General features: G+C 45.0%; 1 protein-coding gene across 4 annotated transcripts in view; it reads left to right on the top strand.

Moving 5' to 3' along the window:
* Positions 1 to 698: 698 nt before the first annotated feature.
* CHRDL1 (chordin like 1) overlaps positions 699 to 10,468 on the top strand; it is a 45,284-nt gene continuing 35,514 nt past the window's right edge. For 2 of the 4 annotated variants that reach the window (XM_075107235.1, XM_075107233.1), the window contains exons 1-4: positions 699 to 851; positions 3,706 to 3,852; positions 5,794 to 5,906; positions 9,901 to 9,994. In XM_075107235.1, the coding sequence (XP_074963336.1) occupies positions 3,756 to 3,852; positions 5,794 to 5,906; positions 9,901 to 9,994 (304 nt within the window). In that variant the 5' untranslated portion in view covers positions 699 to 851; positions 3,706 to 3,755. The remainder of the gene's footprint in view (positions 852 to 3,705; positions 3,853 to 5,793; positions 5,907 to 9,900; positions 9,995 to 10,468) is intronic. The other 2 variants (XM_075107236.1, XM_075107234.1) reach the window with 1 other exon arrangement.

Genomic DNA, 10,468 nt, shown 5'->3' with positions numbered 1-10,468 from the left:
GAACTCCACGGGCTCTGCTCCGGAGGCTGTGCAGAGCCCATCAAAGAGCCGCCTCGGTGCAGAGCCCCCTCCCCGGGAGAGCGGCCGGTTACCGGGGCACGGGCTGTGCCCGGAGCCGCTCGCCTTCCTTTTCTGTTTGAAGGCACCGGAGCCAGGCCCGGCCCGCAGGTGGTTCCCGCAGGGCGGGAGGGGAGGGCGGCGAGGGGGAGCCGGGCCCCCCACCCCGGAGAGCCCCCGCCCGCCTCCCCCCGGCCCCCCAGAGCGGAGCAAACCCCACCCCAGGGCCGTGTCCGGCGGCGGGAGCGGGGCGCAGGAGGGGAGGGGGCCGGGGCGGGAGGCGGACCGCCGGGGCGAGGGCTCCTCCACTACTCCTCCTCCTCCTCCTCCTCCTCCTTCTCCTCCTCCCGCCGCCGCCGCTCCAGTGCCGGCGGGGCTGCGGGGCAGGACCCGCCGCCGAGCATCCTCCGGCCGCGGGGCCCGGCCGCGCCGCCGCGGGGGCTGGAGGCGGTGGCAGGTGTCCCACGGCCCGGGGCCCTCCGAGCGCCCGCCCCGCGGCGCCCCCGCCCTTAGCGGCTTCTTCCTCTCCGTCAGGCGGGGGTCGGGGGCTGCCCGTGGGTCCCCTGCGCGTCCCCGCACCGCCGCCGCTGCGGGAGCGAAGGGGACACTCTGAAGGGCCGGGCGAGGCGGGGGAGGAGAGGATGGCAACGTGAGAGGGAAGCGGGGCCGCCTGGCCGGAGCCCTCCGCACCCCGGCGGAGCCGAGCCGAGCCGAGCCGCGGGGCTGCCCCCGCCGAAGCCGCCCTTGCAGGCAGTCCCCAGGGCCGAGCGGAGCGGCCTCCAGCCCTGCCCAAGGTTTGTGAGCTTTTCCTTCCTTAGGCGAGACCCCGGGGAAGGCGCAGTCCCGCTGGCCGAGCTGCGCCCGTGGGCGCGGGCACTGCCCCGGGGGCTGCGGGGGGACCGAAGGGCTTTGAGTCCGGCTTAATTTCTCCCTGCCCGAGGGTCGGGGCCGGCCGGCGTCCTGCCGAACCCTCGGTGGCCCCCGGGGCTCGGACCGGCACCCCGCCGACGGCAAACCTCGACCTACGCTCCCCTCCCGGGCTGGGCGCCCGAGGGACGACAGCTCCCTGGCGGCGGGGGGAGCCGGGAGCCTCCGGCCACCGAGGGGACTCGCCTACTTGCAAAACAGCCCCCCGACGGTAAAAGTGCAGGCTTACAGCCAGCTTGCAGGAATAAAAACCTTGGGAAGGGCGGCGGGAGGTGCGTGCCCCCGCTCCTCCGGGCGATGGACGGAGCGGAGAGCCCGGGCCAAGCGTCCTCCAGCTGGGCTCGGTCCCGCTTGGGCTGGGGTTTTGTTGGGCTTTGGGTTTATTTTTTGCATTAATCCTAAAACGTGGCGAGGCCGGACCGTGCCGCTTGTAGTTGCTAAACCGGGCTCTTCTTACGCGAGGCGTTAAAACGGTGCCGTAAACCTTATCGCAGTGAGCAGCTGGGGTCCGAAGGGGATCGCTTTCATTGTTTCTACTAAGCAGAAAACACACCAATAATTAACAGGTTAATCCTAACTGAGATTATTTAAACCCAGGAATATTTTTAGGACGTTGCCCTTTGGGGAAATAAAGGGAGTGTGCTAATAGTGAGAAGTATGTGTTTATATTTGGAGTAACAACAATACAGAAATTAAAGAGAATTAAGAAAGACATCAAAAGTCCCCATCGCATTTCTGTTATTAACTCCTCCATTTCACATCACCGTGCAGCATTTCTGAGCGTAAGCAGTCCAAGTTTTAAAATGTTCTTGCTTCTGAAGACCTGACTTTTAAAATGGATGGATTTCTCAGCCTTTCTATTCGAGCTAACCAATCTAGCGAGCAGGTAAAGTGCCGCACAAAGGATAATTGTTCTGCATTTATAAATATTGTTTGCTTAAGCAACCCCCAAGAAGGTCAAAATATTTAAACACTCCCATTTCTGCTAGTCCCGGTGATGTGCTACCGTTGTTCCCAGCGCGTGCGTGGTGTCCTGGGACTAAATTGCAAGGCTTTAATTTTAAACAAGTTTCTAAAAGGTTGTTTGGCTTTAAAATGCCCTTTGTGATTTGAACACGTTAAAAGGAAAAAATTACTTACGCTCTTCTTCTGAAATTGGAATATTATTCTCCGTTTCCAAAATAAATGGAAAGTTTTATTTTGTTACTGCATAGGGAGTGTGCTTTTAAAATATTGTTATTTTTTGGAATGTTTTCAGATGCAGTTTGCACTGTTTTGAATGAGCTTATTGGGTACAGACCGAGTAGTTGCATAGATGTGATTAGGTAAGGAAGATGTCCATTTTGGTTGTGGTTTGGGAACGCAGAGAACCCTTGAACAGTTAAGGCAATAAAAACACTCCGATAAAATCAGATCACCCCCGCTTTGTTACAGTATCCTACCTCTCAACAGTCTCAATCGGAAGATTTTCTTTCTAAGTGGTTGTTAACTTACTGTTCCGTTAATTTCTGTGAGTTTTCCACCACTTAATTTTGAATGCACATATCTAAATTATTATTTCTGCTTTGGTTTTCTGTGAGCTGAAACATATTCCTGTACAGTTCTATTACTTACCTGAAATATGAAGAGGTCAAATTAGTTTACAAAGCAGATTGGTTATTTTTCCAATAGTCAATCTATTTTTTTTTTTTAACTTTTCTAAAACTAATTGTGAATCCACATCAAAACTCTTAAAATCAAACCCAAATCTTTCCAACACTGTAAATTATGGACAAGTGTACTCTGGGAGGTTAATAGTTTTGCAATGAATTCTGATAAACAGTAAAGCATCAACATATTTCTCAATTTAAAATCTTAGGTTGGCTATCAAAGACGAATAAATTCGACCATAGTTAATTATTTTCTCCCTTGTTTCTTTCATTATAAAATAATTCACCTTTTAAAAGCTAGAAGAAGATAAACAGAATGGCACATGCAGCGAGTACGATGCCATCTCTGCACCGCACAGAGAATACATTCAGCTTTGCTCCATATGCAAGATTTTGCTATCAAAGGTCGACAAGAAAGGGGATGACATGTCACTCCCCCATTCTACTTTCAGATATCAAGGCGACAGAAGGGTTAACTGTAGAAAAATTAATTATACATAATCCCAGAACAACAGTAGATGGGAGAGGGGAGGAGGGGTGAATTAAACAGTGGTAGAAGCCTGTTAGATGCCGTGAGGAAAACTCCCGTTGACTGCCGCATGGCCAGCGTTTCACCCAGCACAGGGATTGCCATAGGACAGGGCCAACGCACCAGGGCACCCAGGGTTAATTTTACGATGAAGGAAACGTGTGACAACTGACACCTGTATTTCCTAAGTTACAGCCAAAAGAGCTGCTCTACAAGAAAATCTCCCAAACTAGTTTCTTCTGAAGGAGAACTTCAAGAATTTAGATTGCTTATTTGCCAGATTTCTTTCTTTTGAAATAAAATAGGGACTTTATTATAAGTAATATCCAGTTTTCTGCTTTCATGAATGGGAGTGTGTCCCCTTTTCCACAAATGAAATGATCTGAAGCCAAAGTTGTTTCCACGAAATGAAGATCCATGATACAGACCAGTGTTTTAGTTCTGGCAGTTTAGGATTTCTGTGTGCTGGATGAAATCATGTCAGAGAATGTAAGTATCTTACAGGACTTTAGTTTAATTAATTTAATCTTTTCTTTCCAACAGCTCAACATTCTCTACTTTGGAGGCTCTTTCTTTTCCTTTTGTTGATAAAGATGAGAAAAAAGCGGATATTGGAGGATTTTCATTTTACCTTTTTTGGTGTGCTCTGTCTCCTTTTCCTAGATGGAGGTAAACTAGAACAAGTAAAACGTAAGTAGACTTCGAACAAAGCTGTCACATTCACCCAAATTTGATATTTTCCTTCTATTTGACAGAGGTGGTCCAGAAAAGATCTTCAAACAAGAATGTCCTAAACCGTGGAACTGACTTCAAAACCTTCTAACATTCTTCCTCTTTCTAATCCTATGTTTAATGGAATTGGGTCACATCCACGTTTGGGGCAGGTTTTCCTGAAGCTGTGCAGGTTTCATTGCATCATGAAGAACATAACATGTCAATTTTAGAATCTGTTTTATTTCAAATATCCTAAATCAAGAGAGCGCTTAATTCCATTTTAGCGACCTCTGTAAACATCTGACGGATTATCTGGATTTTGTCCCATGTGTAAGACTATTGTGCTGAAGTTTTCAGCCAAGGTAAAGTTCGTCCAAGACTGTTCTGTTGTGTTCCAAAAACAACCTCATATGAACTGGATTAGATACATCCTTTGAGAAAATTAAGAGTCTAAGCACTGTCAAAAACTTGATGAGAAGCATTGAAAAGAATACAAACAAAACAAAGGGAATATTTCTACAAAGCCGGTCATCTGTGGGAGATGTTAACACATTTTAGAAAGCATGGCAAGGAAGAATAACTACTCGGATAAGTCTGGGAGTTATTGACTGCCACAGCCTCATTACTAGCTCTCTGGAATGCTCTCCTCACCTGCACAGGCTGGGTTTTGGCCACCTTCTTACAAAAGACATTGTCTGCCCTTGAGAATTAGTTAAAATTTTCAGTCTTGGTATCAGCAGCTTCTGCTTCTAAGGAGGTAGATTAAAAAAAGAAAAAGAAAGAAAAAAAAAGATTAAAAAAAGGCAAGTGCAGTTCCAAAAGTCTGCCTTCTCTGCTGAACTTAGTCAGAAGAAAACAATGTACAGGTATCCCTGTTCAAAGAAAGCACAGTGTGAGAAACTATCGGACTCCACTTCAGCTGTCTGCTTTTTCAGATCCTGCATTGCATGTGTCATGCTTTTGCGTGAAGTGAAAGCAGATCACTGCACCGTTGCTACTAATAATCCCTGCCTCTTGCTACCTTCTTTTAGCCCAGTAAATGTCAAGAATGTCCCTTGCTTGCGTTATCACTTGGAAGACTTTGATACCCTGAGGTGTCATCCATACTGAAGGTGATGAATGCAGCTGAATTTGGATATCATTAGGAAAACAGGAAGGACTTCTCTCATGGACACACATGAGAAACACCCTTTTACTGGAGAGATTTGTGTTTTCATGTAAAACCATAATGTGACAGGGAGAGACAGGACAGGAATGTCTGATCTGTAGATTATATCATCTGTAGATGATATCTGCAAAACTGCATCTGCAAGATTAGAAGTGCTTAATGAACAGAAAGGTCTTAAAATATGTTGAATGCTGATGCATATGTAAGCCAGCACAAATTGTTCTGAAATGCTAGGACAAACTTCTTTTTTATTAGGTTGTTAAAATATGGAGATACTGAACATGCAGCGTAAACACAGTGCGTTTATCTTCCTTCTGCAGTCCCCATGTTCAAAATCTCTCTGCTGTACAATCTGGGACCTTCCTGAGTTGAGCTAATTGTTTTGGTCTTGCAGTGGAAAGGTTTTGCTTCCCATAAACCTGTCTGAGCAATCAAGCACTTTAATTTTGTTACCTAAAAGGGATCTTAGCCTGTGGTTTTGCAAGTGAAAGAATTAACTCACCCTGTATGAAAACCATTTTGTCGGCTATTTCAGGAGCTGCGATTTTGGAAGGATGGGAGGCCAGTCCGTTTATTTTGGTTTGGGAGGTTAGAAACAACAGCACATGCAGTTAAGGGCATTTCTGTTGTGTGATTCTCCAGGGAAGGAAAATATAGTTTACAGAAAACATTGCACACCTAAAAAGACTTTGTAAGCATGGAATGGGAACATTCATTCATAGCTCTTTCAATTCTTTACTGTTTTACAGATTCAGATACATACTGTGTGTTTCAAGATAAGAAGTATCGCGTAGGAGAAAGATGGCATCCTTATCTAGAACCCTATGGCCTTGTTTACTGCGTTAATTGTCTTTGCTCAGAGGTAGGACTGCTGAGTTATTGATCCTACAACTTCTTCTGCTTGCTTAATTGGCTAGAATCCTTTATGTTGTGTCTACAATTTGACAAAGCCCAAACCTGTTTCTGCTGGTGGGTCTGATCATGCTGCAGGAGATAGAAGCAGGTGACCCCAGCGAAGGGAAAATGTTGATAGAGAGGCCAATACTGGAAAAAACCCCACTTGCATGGGGTAGACAAAACAGCTCCTCAACTAGCCAGAGGCTTTGTCAATGCTGAGCATTACATCTTGAATAATTGGACCCTACTACCTAAATGCAACCCTTGCAATTCCATCAATATGGACGGGTCTGCGGACCCTGAATTTGGTAGTGTTTTGATCTGTGTACAGTGCCCACATTTTCCAAGGCACTTCCACAGTCAAAGCGTCTGCTGCCCTAAAGTGCTGAAGGAACAGGCTTGGATATCACTGTTTGTAAAAAGTCTGTGAAATAAGAATGGGATGATGAAAAATGAGAACAGGGTATGGGGAGCAGAGAGAATTGGGTAGGTCATGAAAGGCGAGGTCCTTGGCTGCCATCGGTTGGTGCCTGATACGAAGCCACAGCGGTCATAGATCCCCTAAGTGTCGTAAACAGCTGAGTGGGGACACACCAGGAAAATGAGGGCAGAATATGCCCCTTGGAGTACTTCAAAATGACTAAACAGTAAGGGATCTTAATCACTAACACATGAGACACTCCAGATGCTGAGTCTTGTCTGCTGTATTTAATGCAGAATAAAGTTTTCTTGGCTATTTTCCCCCCTGCAAGTATAAAATATTGGGCCCCTGTGCAGCATTTGTTCTGAGGGATCTGCTACTACAATTTAGTGCAGAGATGCACAAACAGTAGTCCTACAAGCTTGGCTGAATCTCAGATCCGTGCAGCAGAATGTATCCGTAAAAGAAAAAGCAACGTGGTATGAGGAAAAGGAGAAGTCCCTGGTTATAGCTAAAAGGAGTTTCCACTCACTTTTGGTGATCTATATGCAAAGTTGAAAGTTCCCTCAGTCCGTGTGTGGCAAAACGCTCATTAAATTGCTGGAAGGCTGTGTCTTGGGTGGGGATGAAATTCACTGGAAACCCTAGAGATCTGGATACAAGTAATCATTCAATGATTTTTAGGAAGGTATTAGACACTCTGGAGGGATAGGAAAGTGCATGGGATGCTCCTCTAGAGAACAGCACTGCTGTGATCCGGGCATACCCATGCACTGTGAGGCTCCAACAAATGGAGTGTATTTTATTTCTTTCCTTCGCACATGGGCATGGAAGACAAGCATGAGAGTTCAGGGCAACAAGGTTAGTAAAGAAGGAAGCTGCTTGTGGTAATTTTCAGTACATGCAGCTCAGGAGTGGTTCCAACTCTACTACCTTGTTTGCTCTGTTTTGCCTTTGTTATACCGTGAGGGTGCAAAATGTAACTTGAGGTTATTTCAGCAGTGGGGATGCTGAGGGATGTCTGGGATGTGACTCTTGTTGCCTGGAAGGAAGACTCCAGATAACAACTGCAGCATCCAGCCATTCATTTGAGTTTTGTCTTGGCCAAAAGAAATGCCCTCAGAACACTGACCTACAGTAAAAGCTCCAGATCATTAGGAAACTCTCAATAATTTATAATTTTACCAAAATTAAGGCCAGATAAAGCATTAGAAAACATGCCATGACATAGCACAAGCACAGACCTTAAACCAAATACTACAGCATAAGAAATGAAACTTAAGTGTGCCACAGATAGCAAATAAGAGAAACCTATGTGTGACCCACCTGTGATTCCCTGGCAGTAAATCAGATAGGTAAAGGACATGTTCAGAGTCTGAAGCAGCAATCTACTCCCTCACACTGCAGAGAAAAGCAAAGAAATCCCCAGGGATCTTCATCACCAGTGTGACCAATATTTCTTTGCTGGCCTCAAGTATCATGATGCATATGATCTCTGCACAAGGCAAGTCATAGCAGCCAGGCAACAGACCGAGGTCTCAGCTCCATCTCTAAATAACAGTCTGTCTGTCCATCCCCCCCAACGCAGACTTCTGCTGTTTAAGAAAAAGGCAAGACAAATTAACTAACAAACAGAGGCCAAATTATTCAGCCTGGGATTAAAAAAAAAAAGCCTCCTGTTTCTGTGTGTATGTAGTATTGTATTTTTACAAGTTATAATTTACATACTTAAAGCAGAATAAAACTAAACATAATTCAGCATTCTCACCCTGTTCCCCCTTTCTTTCACAACCCCTCCTCCCCTCCAATACGCAGTGGAAACTGTTGACTGTTACTGTCAGGTAAATTGGAGCACTCACAATTTGTCAGATCATTATTTTACTCTAAAATACAGCAGTTTTTTGCTTGTGTTCATAGTCAGATCTGCAGACTTCAGGGGCTAAAATGAATGCTCTCCACACTTAGCCCTGGTAACACAGCTCAAGAAGAGAGATGCACTGTCACTCTTTGGGTATCTGATGCAGAAGTGCTAACCGTGGCCCTGACTCGCAGAGTCCTACAGGAGCTTAAGTCCTACTCTAGTAAGTAGAGCTTGGTCTCCCAAATATCACTGTGAATCTAAGCATAACATCAGTCTTACCAAGCACAAGATCAGTTAAAGTATTTCTGTCCTGCTGCAAACAGGCAGCACTGAGGAGCGAAGTAGGCCTGCAGAATTTTTATCACAGCTGATCATGCACAAAAAGTAAACATTCACCTCAGGAGATTTCACAGGACTAATAATTAAAAAGGGAGTGGGGGCCTGGAACGGGTCAGGTAAGCGACACGGCGCCAGGCCAGCAGGCAGTGCCAGCCTTTCTTCTGCGGTGGTGCTTTACAGGCTCTCAGACGACGGCCCGCCTACTGGGCAAGGAGCTGTGCGGACCAGTGGTAGTCCCTACCCTGCAAAGAGCCTAGAGCCTAGAATTTGCTTCTCCTCTATAAAATCAGTATATTTAATTTCAATCATCATTGGAAACAGATGGTGATATCATTTTAGTGTCTCTTTCCAAAGCAGATGCACAAATGTAGTTCATGGGTTGTAATGAGGTAACAGTATGATTCCAGCCTGTGGTCTGCAGATATTTAGGAGTCATTGGATTATTTTGAAAGAGATGGCTAGAAAAGCCTATACATATGCTATCTAAGGAAGTCTGCACATCCACTGGAAACATTTCAGTGCTCCAGAAGGCATATGAAAATGAAGTGGGTTTATTCCCGACGCCACCTAAAACTACAGTCACAACATAGTATCAGTGTTTGTGCTGAAAGATCCTTCTTGCTATAAACATGAGCAACTCAGAGCTAAATTAGGAAGATGAATTATAGATGGGAAATGGGAATTTGAAATGGATAGTCTTTTCTGGTTACAGACACTGGAGAATGAAAATTCCCTGTGTTTTAATTATAAATCAAACTTAGATGTGGTCAAATAGAATATTATGTTAATGACATGAATAACGAACACTATTCCCAAGACTTGCTCGTATTTCTTAGAAAAATGGCTGCTTACCAACTGGTGTTTTTTTGTCTACTGGGGAACCCATAAAATGAAAACAAAAGACTCTCCACTGTTTTCAGGAGCAATTATAGACGCTATTGTCTCTTGCGGTCTTGATCTAATCCTCAGTAAGGGATGTATCAGAGACCTAGCATTCATTATCTGTGTCTTAGTTTTGGAAATGCAATTCCTAAGTATAATCTGCTGGGGAAAAAAAACCAACAAAAACAAAAACAACAACAAACTCACAAATGAAGATTGTTGCAATCCATTTTTAGGCACTTCTGATTTTAAGGTTTGTATGGATTTCTGCTACATTCTGACCTCCAGCATAAAGTCAGAGGCAGTGAAAGTAGTCTGGGCTTACCCTGGTGTGAGTGAAATCACAATGTTGTAAAAAGGTATTTGTTTTTAAAATGTGTAGATGCAGAATAGAGAACATGGAAATTGGTAAGACAGTCCATTTCATTCAAGTATTGTATTTTGTTCCACCTGCAGAATGGAAATGTACTGTGCAGCAGAATAAGATGTCCAAGTCTACACTGTCCTTCCCCTGTGCACGTACCACAGCTGTGCTGCCCACGATGCCCAGGTAATTCCTATTAAAGACATACAGTCCTTTCTGAAATAGTTATTGGATGTGCTGAGTAACAGCAAAATTAAATGTCTGTGCTGGAAAACTTCTGTGAAGTAAACATCCTTCTATATCCATTTAGGTCATGAGAGGCTTGTCCTACAGTGAGTTACAGTATTTCCTATGGTGGTTTCTTTTCAGGAAATCAGAAGTATAGCTTTGGGAAGGGATCAGGTAAGCTACCAAGCCCAGTCCCCTACAATCCAGGCAGAAGGTAGCAGAAGTGTCATTGATGGGGTCCATGGACTATCAGCTCCCCACTCCTTCCCTCATCTCTTCACTCCCTCACGATAAAACCCCATCCCACAAACTTATTTCTGCTTTTGGTGCTTTTCATAAAAGCAGGCTAAAATACATGGTTATTTGCAATGGTTCTCTGCTAACAAGCAGTTCAAAATTGGGGTGGCGAATGTGCGTTTGTATAGTATCACT

This window comes from Phalacrocorax aristotelis, chromosome 11, assembly GCF_949628215.1.
Source record: "Phalacrocorax aristotelis chromosome 11, bGulAri2.1, whole genome shotgun sequence".
In the NCBI taxonomy this organism is placed as follows: Eukaryota; Metazoa; Chordata; class Aves; order Suliformes; family Phalacrocoracidae; genus Phalacrocorax; species Phalacrocorax aristotelis.
Note: the sequence above shows the minus strand (reverse complement) of the source record. Positions and strands in the feature narration are given on the sequence as shown.